Here is an 18124-nt window from a genome sequence, read left to right as displayed (position 1 = left end):
GAGAGCTGTTAGCTAGCAGACAGCGGGCAACTGTAAACAACTCACTTTTATAAACCTCACAAATCAAACATACCTTACGCTGACTTGCTCATCCATTTGCATGGCATTTAAAATGTTGCTTTAAATGCTTGTTTGGCTGTAGAACCGCAGACTGTTGTAGTATTACCGCAGGTTTGCGTTATTTACAGAGCTGGGATGCAAGCAGCTAACGTTAGAGAAGCGCGCACCCGACTGCACAGCTAAAGCTTCTGTCAACACGAACCGCTTTGCTCTCTTCATTTCTCTCTTCTGTCTTAACATTAAACACGGTAGAAATGACAGGTCCTGTGTTACGGAATGAAATAGTACCAATATGACTGTAAGCAATGTTTTGAACGATTTGTTAGCTTGCCGAAGGTTTGTTTTCTCAGTTAGCATATAAGCTAAAGCTAACTCTCCAACATCCTCGTACAAAAAGCCCATGACTGTCGATAAATGTGTTATTTTATTGACGTAACGCCTGTAAAAAGGTGTTCTATCGGTCTAAAACAAATTCTTCGACAGTTTTCAGGTTAAACTAATTTATGTGATGGTGACAGGCTAACTATACTGAATAATATTTAACTGGCTGGAAGAAAAACAGGAGTGTGGTTATGTGAAATACAGTAGTATGATGTTAAATTGCTTAGAAAGGATTCAAAGTTTCCGTAAACAAGTCTTTGAGCTGGCTGGACTGGTACTATGGAAGTTCCTGGAAGTGTCAGAGCAATGCAGATGAAAGTCCACAGCAGCAAATCTAATGGACACCAACAACTGCTGAGATGAACTAACCAGGAATCAAATGGTGAACACTATTAAATCTTTATTTTGTATTTAGTCATCATTGCAATTCAATATTTTATAGATCTATGATGATAAATTAAGTTGTAATGTGGTTTTATGTCTGTTAGTTGTGGTATTAAATTATTTTACATTGATTGTATGTGGTCTGCATATCATTTGATTTAATTCTCATTCTATATTGTATTTGCTTCAGGTTTTGAAAACCTTCAATCATGGGTGATATGAAGACACCTGATTTTGATGATCTATTGGCTGCCTTTGACATCCCTGATGCAACCAGTCTGGATGCCAAAGAAGCCATTCATGGGAATCAAGATGAGGGAGAGGGACACCTGAAGCACTCAGAGATGTGTATGGATGCCACGGTTTTGATCCCTCACCCAGTGCCTACAACTGATGTCCCTGCTGTCAGTGTTATAGTAAAGAACACCAGCCGTCAGAACTCCTATGAAAATCTTGTGGAGAAGGAGAGCTCTCATTTGGGGCAGCTTTTACAAAATGGTTTCAAAACTTCTGCAGGCTCACTGGAGACACATCTCTCTAGCTATCCAAGGCTGGATAACTCTTCTGTCAATGGGGACTGTTCAAAACATTCCTTGGAAAAAATTCCCATCCTCTACAAGGCTGAAAAAGTTACCACTCTATCAGAGTCTATGCCTCAGTTTAGCCCAATATCAAGCCCGGAATCTGAAGACATTCAAAGCAATGGAATCAATGACCGTCCAAAATCTGCAGAGACACCGTACTTCTCGTCTAATTCACTCTTTACATCTTCGTCTCTTCCTGTTTTAGACAGTCATGGAAATCCAGATGCATCCACCTTGACAGACAAGTGCAATGAAAGACATCATGGTTCAAAAGGTGTGGATGATCTCGAGTGTGATTGCTCAAAAACTTATGATTCTGTGACTAAGAGGGACTGCATCCAAGATTGTGGAACAAATGCATATTCAACCCCTGAGACGACTAGTCCTTCCCGTCCATGTGACAAAGCTCATTCCTCCAGATTGTCCTCTTGTCTTGATGCATTAGTAGCCCTAAATGCTAAAAAGGATCCTGGTGGGCAAACTAATTCAAGGGACTTTCCAGTTACCCCAAAAGAGACCATGAAAATTAGTCCAAAAATACCCATTTCGCCAAAGAGCCCAAGAAGTCCTCTAGAAGTGGTGAAACGTTTCGTGAAACAGCCTGAGAGCCCAATGAGTATATGCAGTGACAGCAGTGGTAAAGCATCTCCAGCTGTCGCTACTGGCTCGCCTCCAGCCATACCACGAGTCAGAATAAAGACAATCAAAACCTCATCTGGAGAAATCAAACGCACCGTCACAAGCATATTGCCAGACTCTGAGACCGAAGATCTCACGTCACCGTTTGGGTCTTCGCCGTCTCAATCCTCAGTTGAAGATGCCTTCTCGAAAACATTGCCTGTGTATCGTTCAAATGATATCATTTCGGAGGTCATTTTTGAAGATGGAAATCAGGAAGCCTCGAAGACCGCCTTATTGGGGAGTAAATCCACCCCCAAATTGGTAAGGAGCTCAAAGAAACCTCAAACCCAAAATAATAGTCATAACTTAAAGACAACACATGGTGGAAACAAGCAAAGGAAGGCTTCTTCCGCTCAGATGGGTTCTTCTGCTAATACAAACTACCTTCCGAAGGCATTACACTTAGCAAACCTAAATCTAGTCCCACATAGCGTGGCTGCCTCGGTTACGGCAAGGTCTTCCACTAACAGACAGGAGCCCTCTCACTTATCATCATCAATGGTGTGCAGTTCTGTACCATTGGTGCATCAAGTTAAAAAAGTCTCTCCAAACACACGAGCTGTTGTCTCAAATACTGCAGCTGGAACCTTAAACAGACTGTTGAATTACTCAAACCCAGTGCCAACATATGTTCCTGACCTGAGTCCACCACCAGGCACCAATATCAAGCTCCCACCGCAAGGCTATTGCTGCCTAGAATGCGGAGACTCGTTCGGACTGGAAAAGAGCCTTGCTTACCATTACAGCCGGAGGAGTGTGCATATTGAAGTCGCATGCACGCATTGCTCCAAAACATTGGTGTTTTTCAACAAATGTGCTCTCCTGGCACATGCTCGCGAACACAAGAACAAAGGTATGGTGATGCAGTGCACTCAGTTGTTTATGAAGCCCATTGCGGTTGACCATATGTTGGTACCCACCAAACCTAAGCAGTCCGTGAATCAGATCCCTTGCGGGAGCAACACCACAGAGTCATCCAAAGGCCAAGCAGTCTTGCCACTTTATCCCGACAAAGTTATTAGACATGGATTCAAATGTCTGGACTGTAATAAACAGATGTCAGACTACACAGCACTTGCAGGTCATTATCAGAGATCATTGGAGGCTGAAGGTCTGGTGAGTCAAATTATTATTATTACTACTGGAATCACAAAGAGTAACAAAGTGTAAATTATTACTACATTATTAAATAGGTCATAAAATACATTTTTATTCAAAAAACATTCAAATCCAGTGCACACACAAAACGACTGTACCTCTTTTGATATTTTTTATTTATGAAAAATATTATTTCATAATCTTATATTAGGATTTTTTTTAAACACAACTGCTTCACTGCTTTCTATTTTCTAAGTTTGTCCAACAAATCAAGTCATGTGACTTGACCGATATGCAGGAAATGATATCATAGAAAGGACCTCTGCAGACCCTCATGACTGTCTGTCAAGGTCTTTTAAAAGTTCCTTGAAATATCAGATCATTCACATTTTTAGGCAAGATTAGTTCTAATGTGGTGCTACCCCCAAAAACTAGTTTTATTTAATCATTTATATTTTATGACGTTTAAAAAAAATGTATAAAAAAATGTTTGTAGCTCAGAAAGTAGAGCATTAAGGTCATGGGTTCGATTCCCAGGTAAAGCAAAAACTGATAAGAATGTAAATGTGTACCTTAAAATTCCATGTAAGTTGCTTTTGTTAAAAGTGTCTGCTAAATGTAAATGGTTAAACCTGTTTTTAAGATGCAAGGAAGACATGTTATTACTTTTTACTTCATAATGGTATGAGATTTTTTCAAAACCCCAAAAATCAATGTGATTACATTTCTAAGAACTTTTTCCTTGCGTTCGTCATGTTCACTCAAGTGCCGAGTCATTGACCCTTGTGTTTGCTTTCTTTAAATACAGATGTGCAAAGTTTGCTCAATGCTGCTTCCCAACAAGTGCAGCTACAGGGCCCATCAACGCATTCACACACACAAATCCCCTTATTGCTGTCCTGAATGTGGGGCACTTAGTCGCTCGGCGGACATCCAGAAGCATGTGAAAGAGAATTGTCTCCATTATGCCCGTAAAATTGGGTACTCGTAAGTACCTTGAACTGTGACCTCAAGGCCAAAGACATTCTGTGAATCTCTTTAATGTTGTCATCTCTCTCTCTCTCCCCCTCTCTGATTCACTCAAATGCAATTTCCTTCAGGTGTCTGCATTGTGAAATGCTTTTCATGTCACTGTCCCTCTTGAAGAGTCACATTGAGGAGAAGCATTGTCAGGTCTTCTATAAGTGCACTATATGTCCTGTAGCCTTCAAAACTTCTGACGGCTGTCTGATGCATGTAAAAAACAAGCATGGCGGCAGTGAACCCAGCCATCAGTAAGTGCATCTATTGATCTGTTATACTGTCATAATACTGTAAGTGTTCCTAGAACTTTGTTGAGGAGTTACTTCTGATTCATTCTCGGCAGGGTGATCTACAAGTGTTCCTGTGAAACAGTCTTCAAGAGGAAGCAGCTGTTGTATCAACATTTTCATCATCGTATTTGTGTGTTCAAGTGTCCAGAGTGCACTTCATTCTTCCCAGAAAAACTACTTTTGGTACAACATTTCAAGGTTTGTATTAGGGTTGTCAAATGCACTGGTTCTACGTTACCTAGTCGATATTTAAGTTTTTAAAAATGTAACAGTGCCAACCTTTCTGCAGTGCCGGTAGTATTGAGTGCTAGCACTATATAGATTATAGATGCATGTAAATGTACTTATTGAAGGAAATCTTCACTGAATAATGTATTCAGTGTTTGGAAGGAGGTGTGAGTTCATTCCATGCATATTTTCTACTTTATGCTTCTGTCTGACTCTACAAGACATTTACATTTAAAGGGTTAGTTCATCCAAAAATGAAAATTCTGTCAGTAATTACTCACCCTCATGTTGTTCCAACCCTGTAAGACTTTAGTTATTTTTGATGAAATCTGAGAGCTGTCTTACTCCTTCGTAGGCTTCTATGTAATCGATATCTGCCGTCCCAGAAAAGTTAGTAAAGACATCGTTAAAATAGTCCAAGTGACTACAGTGGCTCAACCTTAAGTTTATCAAGCGACGAGAATACTTTTTGTGCAAAAAAAAACCCAACTGTATTCAACTATTCATTTTCTTCTGTGTGGGCCTCTGAGTGAGTTCACATAGTGTAACAGCGCAGCGCTTCTGGGTTGTATTGTTTTGAATTGTATTGTTGGGTTGAATTGGCCAGCATCACACACATGACCAGCGTCGGCCAATAGTGAGCCTACGTTCTGACGTACAATCCAGAAGCGCTGCTTGTGTAATTTGTGTTCCGAAGATGAACGAAAGTCTTGGAACAACATGAGGGTGAGTAATTGCTGACAGAATTTTCATTTTTGGGTGAACTAACCCTTTAAGACATTTAGCAGATGTTCTGCTATGAGACTGTTGTGATCACCAGATGGCAAGCAGACAATTTAGAACATTATCTGCTAGGAATTAAGTACTTCCTGTACATATGCAAATAAGTGCAGTCTAAATAAACCTAATACTGTATATATACCATATTTTCCAGAATATATGTTGCGTTTTTTTAATCATCTTCAACATGCTGTAACGTATTCCAAAGCATTGTATATAATCCAATTAGTGTCATGGACACAAAACATGTGCAAAGCACACATTTGGATTCATGCTAAATGAGGAGGTACATGAGCAAAAGTTTATTTGTATAGCGCATTTCCCATTCGCTGATAGTTTCAGTTTTGCTCAATTCATTTTAGGTTTGGCATTTATAATAAATGTTGTTTATAATGAATGCCACTATAATTAGTTTTTTTATATACTTATATTCTGTTCTGAATACTGAATTAGGATTTGTTGTGTTTGTAAAAATACATTTTTATTCACCGGTATTTTACATAATTCCTGTTTTTAATAATAAAATGTTACTTACAATACACCGATACAACTTATATGTTTTTTTTTTCTCTTAACAATGCAATTTTGACCTGGTGAGACTTATGGTCAGATATGATTTATTTTCGGCAAAATATGATAAAATGCAAGATTTTTTTTTTAAGTTAACCCAAATATTTTTGAAAGAGGTCATATGTATAGCATTCCTCGTGAGCTGCTTGAGTTTGATTGCATGCTGGGAGGCATGTAGTAGTCAAGATGAGAGCGTCATTTGAGTTGGGGGTGCTTGCAAATGACAGATGGTGGTTCAGTGTGACACCAAGGTTCTTAGATTTTTTTGTAGGAGCGATGGTTGGCTTGTCAAGTAATTACAATAACTTTTTAACAAAAGATAAGGCAAAATGCTGTAACTTTGAGATGCATACAGTCAACACAGAGAAAGCATTTTAAATTGTCTTATTTGATGTGGTTTAGATCTGTTTAGCAGGATAAATGGAAAAATAAATAGAAAAAGGATTTTGTAGTATAATACTGGGGCAGAATGAAAGTGCAAGGAGAGATAAGTGTTGTTGTTTTTTATGGTTGCATCGAGGAAAGAAATAGCTGGTCATTTATTTTTGACTTTAATCTGCCACTGCTTTTCCCAATGCCATTGTACTGCCACAGTACAAAAGATGTTGTCTCATTTCTATCAGTGTTTGTGTATTTATATAATTTAGATATTGAAATATTCATATTCAGAAAGTGAAATAAATTGTCTCTTTCATCTGCAGGCTATTCATGGTGGCGTTTTCAGAGGTGAAGCAGAAAAAAGCCCTAAAAAGACAGAGACGATATCTTTCTCTGATAAAATGTCACCACAAAACCCCCAACCAAGGTTGACCAAACCGGTTAAGGAGGCCAGCATGAAGGGAAGAGAGAGTTCTGCTGCACTGAAGTCAAGTGCTGGAGTTAGTATGAAGAATGCTGGTTGGACCTGTGGAGAATGCCTCCTGTGGGTCCCAGACAGGGAGACCTTCGTCAATCACATGAAGACCAGCCATGGCAGGGTGAGATCCTTTCCTTCAATCGATATGAAGTTAAGCACAGTGCGTGTGGATTTTGTATTTGATTGAATGACTAGTACTCCTTTTTTTTGCTCTAGTCAATTTGTGATTCAAGATTCTAACATTTGAACGTTCATGTTTATTTGCAGTCTGTAAAGAGGCATCCTTGTCGACAGTGTGAAAGGTCCTTTAATTCATCCTTGAGTCTGAAACGACACATTCGCAGTGACCACGATGGGAAAAAGAAGGTTTACACATGCTGGTAAAACCACTATATAGTTAGATTTGTTTGGCATCTTTCTTATCTGAAGAGTGCAACCTTGATTTGTATCTTTCTCGATGCATTCTGAAGGTACTGCACAAATGAGAGGATATCCTTCACTAAACACTCTATGCTTAAGAACCACATCAGCTTGATGCATGGAATCAAGAACCCAGATTTCAGCCAGATGGCAAAGCCAGCATCTCAGGAGGTGGGCAAACCCACAGGCCAGGTAATCACAAATACTTCATTTATTTATTTTATAGAAACATTTCTTCAGGTACTGCGTGTACAACTACACTTCTTCTTTCAGAGGCCGAAAAGAAGAGCAGAGGAGGCCCATGGAGTTCCAGGAAATGAGGGAACATCCTACAACACCCCTGCCAAGCGGCCTAAGCCACTTTATCGTTGCGCCAAATGTGGCTTTACCACTGAAAACCAGGCCCAGTTTCAGGAACACATACCTCAACACAGAACCGATAGCAACACACCCCAGTGCCAACACTGCGGCCTTTGTTTCACATCTCAGCTAGCACTCAGCAGACACCTCTTCATTGTACACAAGGTCAAAGAACCAGAGGAGCATGAGGAGACAGGGAGAGGACACGAAAACTCAACAGACTTGAGCGATGAAACTGGACCTCTTTTGCCAAAAAAGACTGGTCTGTCCACAGTGGAGGAGGAATGCAAACTCCACCCCGAGCCCACAGACAGCAACAACACACAGTCATCAGAAACAAGTGGATTTGAGGAAGAAAAGGACTGAAAAGAAGAAAGGACACCAGTGGAAAGCTGCTAATCAACTTAATTGCAAGCATGTGATTGCAGAATATGCAGCTTATAAATGTGGTACTGCAAACATGATGCCTTACAGTCAAATACTATATCTCAAGTCACATATATCACATATATTAAATAATGTTGCATTCAGAGTTTCATTGCATTATTTTGGATTAACTTAACTGTTACATTCATGCAAATAATTGTCACTTTTTACTGCTTGCTTGTTCATCCTATGTATGTGGATAATCATAATTTATTTTTGTGTAATTGCAAAAGCATCATGTCAATGTGTTTTAATGTTTCTCTACAGAGCAATTGTATGTTTTTGTTCATGTACCATGTCAAATCTGTTTTGGGTACATTACAATGCAGGAAATATTATGTATGTTACATATTGTAGCCATAAGTGGGACAGTCATGTAATATTATGGCTGTTTTCAGGGTCACCAAAAATGTTGAAGCCCCTTTGATGGTCAATAGTTGGTGGTGATTATGCTGTGTTGGTCTTGAAGGAAGGGCATGTCTGATGATGTTTATTTTATATTTATTAGGTAGCGTACTTGTATCACAAAGCTAAACATCTGTAACAGTATTTGCTACTATGGAGATTACATTATTCTGAAAGGTATTCACTTAAACCCAGGTATCTGCACTCAGAGAAAATATATTTTCATATTCATTCCATGTAGATTACTCATTTATATTCAATGAGCCATTCTTACAATCAAATTTAGCACTTTTGTAAATGCTTGTATGGGGAAAAAAGGAAGAATTTACATATTAAAGACATCTGAGACTCAACTTTACAGTTTGTGCTATCAGTAGAGGTTTGGTGTTTTGGGGGCCTTTAAAATTATAACTATATAGCGATAAGATAACTAGTTTTTTGTCATTTCTTAGTTATTTCACCAATGTTTCAGATTAAAACGTTGATTATCTTATTGAGATCAGTTTTGGGTAAGTTACTCTATAAAGTTAATATCACATCATCTTCAACTGTGTAATTAGATTACTGTACTAATTACACTCTAAAAAGTATTGAATTACTTGTTACTAATTACTTTCTGAATCATATTTCAACCTCGACCAGTTGAACAATAGACACAAAACTGCAATCTTGCAAACAACAACAGAAGTACAACTGCAAACATTATTATTGAACTGACCAAAGTATTTAAAGGGAGAAAGTTACATTAAAAACACATTTTAACATCTATATAGTATTTAATGTGATTAGATCAGAAGTAACTTTAATTAAATTACAGGAAAAATTAAGAGTAATCCCTTACATTACGTTTTCCAGGGAAAAGTAATTAGATTACTAAGTAATTAATTACACCCAACACTGAGTGTGACAAACTACTTCTTTACCTAAGTGAATATTTCTCAGGATATGGTATATATATTAGTATTAGTATATTAATATCTGGAAAGATACAGACATTGACCTAGCAGGGCATGTTTTATTGTGTTTACTTGTTTACCCAAGAGCTCTTACAAAATATCATACTCATAATACTGAAATTTTAGTTTAGTTATATATGAGCTAAATAAGGTATAATCTTACACATACTTATTTAAAAAAGAATCGACAACCTGGTTCTCTCTCAACTACCCACCCCCTCCTTTTACTTACCGGAAGTAACGCAACCAGAAGAGTCGCCGCGCATCCGCTAACTACAGCAGTGGCGGCGAAACATTTGCACCAAAATCATAATTTTGCAATTGTTTTTGATTGGCTTTTGCCATACATATTAAACGTGCAGTCAAGATGTTATCATTAGATTTCCTCGACGATGTTCGGCGAATGAATAAGCGTCAGGTGTGTATTTATTTAGCCAGTTAGCTCGGGGCTTCCTCTGCATTGCTTTCTCTTACTACACGTCAGCTTGAATGACAGTGACTTTGACGGTCTACACGTATTAATGCTCTTCATTGCGAGTTGCAAAGATAAAAAAAGATGGTTTGATTGACTTTACGTATTGCAGTTATTGAGCAGATGGAGAGGAGAATGAAAACGGAAGTCGGCTTTTTGCAACAGCTGCTATTCTGTGCTAACTATTTCATTTGAATACTAGTTACTACAACACTTTCACTTTAAGCTACTGGACTAAAAGCGTCTGAATTCTGCATCATCTTTGCTAAAAACCCATACTCTCACTTTTTTATCATACTGGGAGACAAAGAGAAAGCTGATGTTGAGCATCATGTATTGTGTTTTTCAGCTTTACTATCAGGTGCTGAATTTTGGAATGATTGTATCTTCAGCCTTGATGATCTGGAAAGGCTTGATGGTTGTAACTGGAAGTGAAAGCCCGATTGTGGTTGTTCTCAGGTAAGGACATCAGTATGAAGCCGGCTCATCACTCTCATACCAAATGCTTTGACTTTTGTGATGGACAAAATGGTGAGATGTTTTTGCAGAATGCTCTGATACCTTTTACATGATACAGTGTTCCTTCCAGGACTGAATTTCATTTACAGAAGCATTAGAGCTCATTTTGTTGAACTGTTGTAACAGAGTTTTCAATAACCTTATGCATTAATCATAAACAACTGGAAAAGTCATAAAAATGCACTGGTAAAATTGTGTGGAAACCTTTCTTTATGCACGCTTTTGGTTGCTGTGTGACTTGTAGATCCATAATTATTGTTGAACCTGCATGTTTCGATTTCAAAAATCTGTTTATGAATGTGTGATATATTTATATGTTGAAATTTCTTAATAGCAGATTTTTGGTGGGAATCGAGATTTTAAAATTGATTGAGGCATATGTTTCATAATCTGCACAGGACAATAAAGTATAGAGTATGTCTAGGGCAATGAAGTGTTATAAAAGTGTTGATTTCATTATTTTTTGCAGTGGAAGCATGGAGCCTGCATTTCACAGAGGAGACCTCCTCTTCCTCACGAATCGTGTTGAAGATCCAATCAGAGTGGGGGAGATTGTTGTGTTCAGGATCGAAGGAAGAGAAATTCCCATTGTACACAGAGTCCTAAAAATTCATGAAAAGTGAGTATTCCTATAAGATCACAATGAATGTGGTGTATACACTGCCTGGCCAAAGAAAAGTCACAGTTTGGATTTAAATAGGCAAATGCTTAAGACTCTATGATTAGATCATTATTACTGTAATCATTATGTTTTTAGCATGTTATATGATTGGCAACAGTTCTTCTAACCCTAACTGATGGAGTGTGTAGCTTTTCATTTCTGAAACAACCATGTAGGAAGACACATCATGGCTATATTCCAGGATGACTGTCAAGATTTATCAGGCTCAAACTGTGAAAGAACAGTTGTGAGGAACATGAAGAATCATTTTCACTTAGAATCGGCTCCTCTGAGTCCAGAGCTTAAATTCATTGAAAGTCTTTGGGATGTGCTGGAGGAGACTTTACAGAGTGCTGGACTCTTGCGTTTTCAATACAAGATCTTGAGCAAAACAAATTATGCACCTCTTGATGGAAATATCACAACATTTAATTCCAGGTCTAGACTCAGAGGTGCCAATTCATGTGTGAAAATGATTCTTCACTCTCCTTTCCAATAATTTTTTCACAGTTTGAGCCTGAAGAATCTTGACATTGTCAAATTTGGAATATGGCCATGATGTGTCTTCCTACATCGTTGTTTAAGAAATGAAAAGCTACACACTCCATCAATTAGGCTTAGACGAACTTTTGGCAAACATATAACATGCTATAAAAATAATGATCTAATCATAGACTCTAGCATATGCCTATTTAAATACAAACAGTAACTTTTTTTTTTTTTTTTTGCAGTGTAGTACACTCTTGAAAATAAAGGGTTTTCACAGTGGGTTTCCAAAAGAAACTTTTTTTTTTTTTTAGTGAAACGTTCATAAAAGAATTTTTTTTTCCCTTATTGTAAAGAACATTTTGATAATCTAAAGAACCTTTGGTGCAATGGAAAGGTTCCATTAATGTTAAAGGTTCTTCAGGGAACCATCAATGCCAATAAAGAACCTTTATTTAAGACTGTATACCCTTTTGCGATTTTCTCTACACACTGTCTTTTTTCCTTCCAATAACACTAATGCCTACTGATTTCAGAGAAAATGGCGATATCAAGTTCTTGACCAAAGGTGACAACAATTCTGTGGATGACCGAGGTCTTTACAAGCAGGGACAGCACTGGTTGGAGAAGAAAGATGTGGTGGGCAGAGCAAGAGGGTAAGATCTTGATGATTAGTACAATAATAATTTACTGTAGTAAAATCCTTAGACATCTTTACACAAACAAATCTGATCTAGTAATGTAAGTATCAATCTATTCCACATGTTACCACATTCCTCTTCACATATCACTCTTCCTCCACGACAGGTTTGTGCCTTACATCGGAATTGTCACAATTTTGATGAATGACTACCCCAAATTTAAGGTAAGCCATGTAATATGTAATGAATCAAGTTTAAAGCGCCCCTATTATGGTATTTTAAAGGTTCTCTTTAAACTCTGCAGACCTTTTACATTCACAAACAGCTATATTTCACAATACATGTAAGGTAATATCCGAAAAACCATAATGGGGGCAATTTAAGTGATAAGTTGTTACATTGCAGTTGTTCTAACACTTCTTTTTTGTTCCTTGACAGTATGCTGTACTCTGTTTGCTCGGGCTGTTTGTTTTAGTACACAGAGAATGAAGACTTTCAAGAGTAATGATGTCAGGGAGCACATCCCTCTTGTGACCAGTTTTTATGGTGTCTTTTTGTGAAAATTCTACAGTTGCTATTAGAGACAAAGGTCAAATTATCATTCTCTCTGTTCAATGACAGTGCAGACACCGGTACTGGAAGAATTTGTATTTGTTCATTTTCCATGCATACCAAATTCTGGGTTTGTTTGATCTGACTTTACAGCTGTACTTGTACACATATGTCAAGATCTGTCTAACTCTTTCTTAAAGGCTAAATTTTGTATTGAATTAAAATGTTGAGTCAAATTCGAAAGTGTGTTCTTTTTTTATTATTTTTTTTTTTTAAATAAATTCATTCTTATTGTTCATTTTCTTAAATTCACATGTATTGTTATGGTATTATTAGAAGTCACACCTATATAGCCTTTAAGATGTGAATCATAAATATGAAAATTCAATATAAATAAATCTATATTTTCCTCTGTTTGCTTAGAAAATGTGCATCTTAATGATTTATTCGTGCATTACTTTAGGACTTTTAAAAGGATGTTTCACCCAAAAATGAAAATTCTGTCATTAATTATTAACCCTCATGTCGTTCTAAACCTGTAAGACTTTCGTTCATCTTCGAAACAAATGAAGATCTTTTTAATGAAATCTGAGCCTTCTGTCTCTCCATTGACAGCTGCACAACTTTGACGCTTCAAAAAATTCATAAAGAGATTGTGAAACCTATACATATGAATTAAAGGAGAACTCCGGTCAATTTTAACATTGAGCTCATTTTTTTGTACATTTGGAGTGCTGTCAATACAGAGAACAACGACAAAAATCGGTGTTGTCTACACCATGTTATCCTGTTTTTAAAATGTCAAAGGCCACAGTAGTCGATTGTCGAGTTCACGCGCGTGATCATAGGTACTAAAAGGCCACAGTAGTCGATTGTCGAGTTCACGCGCGTGATCATAGGTACTAAACCTATGCGCGTGAACTCGACAATCGATTACTATGGACTTCGACCGAAAACAGGATGTAAATACAGGTATGTGCGCTGGCTGAATAAACATCATTTTTATTCATATCTTTCACATCTACAGCAGTCAGATTAACCCGCGTTCACCCCGAAGGAATCACTCACATGACCTGTGCACTTGTAATGACACATCAAGGATGTTAAGAGGCTAAAAGCAGGTTTAAAACTTGCCCCATTGAAGTCAACAGGGTGCAAATTTTAAAAACAGGATAACACCAAATGTACAAAAAAATTAGCTCAATGTTAAAATTGACCGGAGTTCTCCTTTAAGCGGTCAAGTCCAACATTTCTGAAGAGATTCTATCCCTTATATATGAGAACCAATGAGGTTCATTCTCGTATTACCAGCATGTTTGAGCTTCAGATTTGTTCTGGAGTGTCAAGCAGGTTCGGTTGAGTCTCTGTTATGTATGTGATAAATGTTTATATGTGAATAAAATCCTAAATTCAATATGTTCATCATATAAAGCGATCAAATCTCTTTAGAAAATTTGGACTAAACCACTCAATTATTTTAGACTCGTTTTACGATCTCTTTATGAACTTTTTTGAAGAGTTAAAGTGTCAGTTGCGTAGCTGTCGGACAGAAAGCTCAGAATTCATTAACCTGTTAACTGTCACCCCCCTTTTTTTGCGTAGACATGAAAATGCACATTTCGAACTTAAATGGTTGTAATTAAAGAATGCTTTGGAGTATAGACATACAATTGGTCTTGTTTTAAAGAAGACATTTGGCAGATTTTTGTAGAAGTGAAATAAATTAGGAAAGTGAAACAGAAAAAAAGTTATAGAAGTTTGAGTTTATGGAAATGTAAAATGTAAAAAATTTAATTATTCATATTTTATATAAAATATATATTTTTAAAACCTGGGTGACTCTAAAACTGCAAAAAAATCAAAGTAAAAAATCTGAACAAGTTGTGTTTCAAAATTTAGGTTGATATCTAAAAAAATGAGCTTTCAGTAAGATTTTGTTTGGGCGCAGTACCAAACATTTTCACTAGGTGACAACTAGACTCCATTACTGCCCATATATGGACGCCTCCATTTCCATATGTGGTTTGAGTGATCATCTGAACCATTATTTCCACTATTTTCATACAATTTATGAAGTAGACATTCTATTCAGAAGTAATATGGGAAGTTTGGCAGATTTTGATATGAATTCAACCTCTAAGAATCACATGAAAATGTTCATTGCTATTTCAAAATAAAGGTCTGAACACGCCTTAGGAATATGAAAATAGTCTTGTTGCAAATTGATAAATTACAGCTCCTCTGTAATTTATTTTGAAAATCAGTCACCAAATATGAAAACTAGAGATTGTAAGCTTTCAAATGATATATAGTTTGTCAAGATTAGTTTAGGTTTAGTATAGGATATTACTGTTTTAAATATGTAATGAATTTGGGCCCACCGGTGGGCCCGTGACAGTTAACAGGTTTTAAAAGATCTTCATTTGTGTTTTGAAGATGAACGAAAGTCTTCTGGGTTTGGAACAACATGAGTGTGTGTGAGTAATGACAGTTTTCATTTTGGGGTGAACTATCCCTTTAAATCCTAATGTAAAATTAGGGGACACCCATAGGGGAGAGTGGGGTGATTTGTGCCAGGGGGGGAAGTTGTTCCACCCTTGTTTCTGGAAAACCATAGAAGAAATTGGTCATGTGACCACATAATTTTGAAAAGCAATCACTTTTACTCGTCCTCCAAAGAAGAGAGACACATGGCATGAGAGTTAAGCATATTTTAGTGCAAAAAACTGTTTTTTCCCTTTCAAAGTAAAATTTCTATGATTAAGGTTTTTTGATTGTAGTGTCTGAACAATTATAGACAAGTTTGAAAATATTTCACACATGTTTTAGTGCTTTAGTAGGCTACACAATGAGTCTATACAGTTAGCATGATGTTAGCTCTTAATTGCTGGATCATGCTTGTTTTTCAAACTTGTGGGTCTGGGGTGATTTGTGCCATAGGGCCTGGGTTAAGTTGTGCCAGATCCAGACCACCTAGACCTACATACTCACAGGGGATAATCTTGAGAAGTGAGGAGATGGGCATGCCTCTTCATTGTTTGACTTAGGCCTGCCTGCTATTTGTTTAATTTAGCTAACACTGATTTCAGTTTTGAGTTTGCACTATGTTATTAAAGAGAATTTTTATTCCATTTTTAAGTGGCCTATGTCACAATAGGATGTTTAGAAATTAGCCTAGTCACTTTATTCTTATATGTTACATAATTGTCAGACAGCGCTATGTCAACAGGCATCTATTGCCAAAGCCTTTTTGCCTGAAATGATTCACAAATATCATATATTGTGTTGCTATGGTGCTCTAAATGGTTGCTAGGGCGTAGCTTGATAGCTTCACAATGATCCTGAGAGACTGATTGGTCGTCTGAGTAAAATGAGCCCGCCCCCTTGTCTCTATGACACTGTGATCCAGAGTTATGTTCAATACAAAATCCCTATGCAATTGACCATAGTAGGAAAAACACATGCTATGGTATTCCAGGGTGACAATATCTAAATAAACCTTAAATGAGTAATTTTGTATTGAATTTATCTTGCTTTCATATAGCATTACGGTTCATAACATTACAATGTTCTGTTTTACTTCAGAAATCACTGGCACAATTTACCCCCAATGTATTCCCCCAAAGGCACAACTTCCCCCGCACGAGGGGCAAGTTGTGCCATGAGACCACTTTTTCCCCAAGAGCTATATTTCTGAAACAATTTATTTCAGATCCAAAGTTATTGTTCTCAGGGATGCACCACATCCTGAAATATATGTACATCCTTAAGTTGAAGGCATTACTGCCATTGGCCTCACTTTAAAGTCACTTTGAGTAAAAACTGGCACAACTCACCCCACTCTCCCCTATAGCCTTTAAGATGTGAATCATCATAAATATGAAAATTAAATATTATAAAATGCGATATTTTACCTCTATGGAACATGATTTCACCAAGTGCCACATGTTCCTGGATCAACATCTTTGTTGATCCCGGAACAACTTTCCAATCAACCAATCAGATTTGAGGAACAAGTTTACAGTTTGTCAAAATTTAGGTTTAAAACCAGGGTGAGGTGCTTCAACATCAGTGTTATTCACCTATCATTTCCCTCTCTGATTTTAGGGAAAAGTTTGGGTAGGGTTAGGTTTAGGGGTAGGGTTAGGACTAAATTTTCGGGCAGGAATGTTATTCCAGGATCAACTAAATATGCTGATCCAGGAACATGTCTTTCTTGGCAAAATCACGGTGACCATGTATAGGCCTATGCTTAGAAAATAAGCATCTTAAATATTTTATTCGTGCATTAGGCCTTTTAGATCTGTTAACTCGGCTAGGCATTTATTACGATTCACGTAAACCAGACTAAAGCAAATGGAAAATCTTGATAAGTCATAGTAGTTATTACATAGTCACACTCATAACTATTGAAATGAATGATTTATGAATTCCCAACGCCTCAAAACGTTTTACCGTTCTATTAATTCTATTAACTTGCATGCGCACAGCCTACGCACGTCACATTTGGTTTCCCGTCCTCATTCAAACATTCGCTGTTGTTATGTGCGTTCAGTGACTAAAACTATGACCTCAGAGCCGTTCGGCACCCCGTCCCGTATAAATACCGTCTGCAGGAGAACAACAACGAAGAGCTCGCGACCAGGTGAATCTCAACCGAGGAGTGCACCCACAGTCACTTGAGAAGATGGCTTTGAGAACTGAAGATGGACATTGCAAATATACCCTATTATTTGCTTTCATAATGCTTTTTAACATATCCTTAAGCACATCTGTGAGTTTTGATTTAACGGAGCTGCGAAATAAAGTTTCGAAAATAAAAGTGCATCCACGTGGGAATCTCTGGGCGACAGGTATTTTATTCATCGTTTATTGCTATAGTCGTCGTCGACTATTAAATCAACTTCCCAGCATCATTTTATATGTCTTCTTCCAGGTCATTTCATGGGCAAGAAGAGCATTTCAAACAGCCAGCTGCAGGACTCTCCGTTCTCCTCAAAGCTTCTCAGGAATACTGTGGGAGAATCAGGGAGTTCCGAGGATTTGAGGGAGATGATCACGCAGGAGCTGCTGAAAGTTGCTCAGCTTGAACATCCAAAAGGGACACGAGATGTTTATAAGCAGGTGATCAGAGCTATTTACAGAATTGGACAGCAAAATGCACAGGATAAAAACAAAATGTAGATAAATTGTTGCTTTGTGATTAGCCTTATTTTATTTATTCATTTTTCAGGATACAGACTTCATTGAAAAGCTATACGTTGGAAATATGACTGCAATATAATTGTAAT

At 37.4% G+C, this 18124-nt stretch overlaps 2 protein-coding genes across 2 annotated transcripts; both read left to right on the top strand.

Moving 5' to 3' along the window:
* znf592 (zinc finger protein 592) lies at window positions 1-8899 on the top strand. Its single transcript, XM_081373166.1, has 10 exons — window positions 1-32; window positions 669-823; window positions 1016-3206; window positions 3997-4175; window positions 4289-4462; window positions 4555-4699; window positions 6781-7056; window positions 7203-7315; window positions 7406-7547; window positions 7629-8899. Exons 3-10 carry the CDS (start codon window positions 1035-1037, stop codon window positions 8079-8081), a joined length of 3654 nt encoding a protein of 1217 aa, XP_081229292.1. The 5' UTR covers window positions 1-32; window positions 669-823; window positions 1016-1034; the 3' UTR covers window positions 8082-8899.
* A 627-nt stretch (window positions 8900-9526) lies between these two features.
* sec11a (SEC11 homolog A, signal peptidase complex subunit) lies at window positions 9527-13076 on the top strand. The gene is made up of 6 exons (XM_081372187.1): window positions 9527-9920; window positions 10324-10433; window positions 10963-11112; window positions 12177-12296; window positions 12448-12505; window positions 12720-13076. Exons 1-6 carry the CDS (start codon window positions 9870-9872, stop codon window positions 12768-12770), a joined length of 540 nt encoding a protein of 179 aa, XP_081228313.1. The 5' UTR covers window positions 9527-9869; the 3' UTR covers window positions 12771-13076.
* The last annotated feature ends 5048 nt before the right edge of the window (window positions 13077-18124 follow it).

The sequence above is a fragment of the Scardinius erythrophthalmus genome (genome assembly GCF_964197995.2).
Source record: "Scardinius erythrophthalmus genome assembly, chromosome: 8".
NCBI classification, from domain to species: Eukaryota; Metazoa; Chordata; class Actinopteri; order Cypriniformes; family Leuciscidae; genus Scardinius; species Scardinius erythrophthalmus.
The sequence above is the reverse complement of the archived record's forward strand: the minus strand, read 5'-3'. Positions and strand labels throughout refer to the sequence as shown.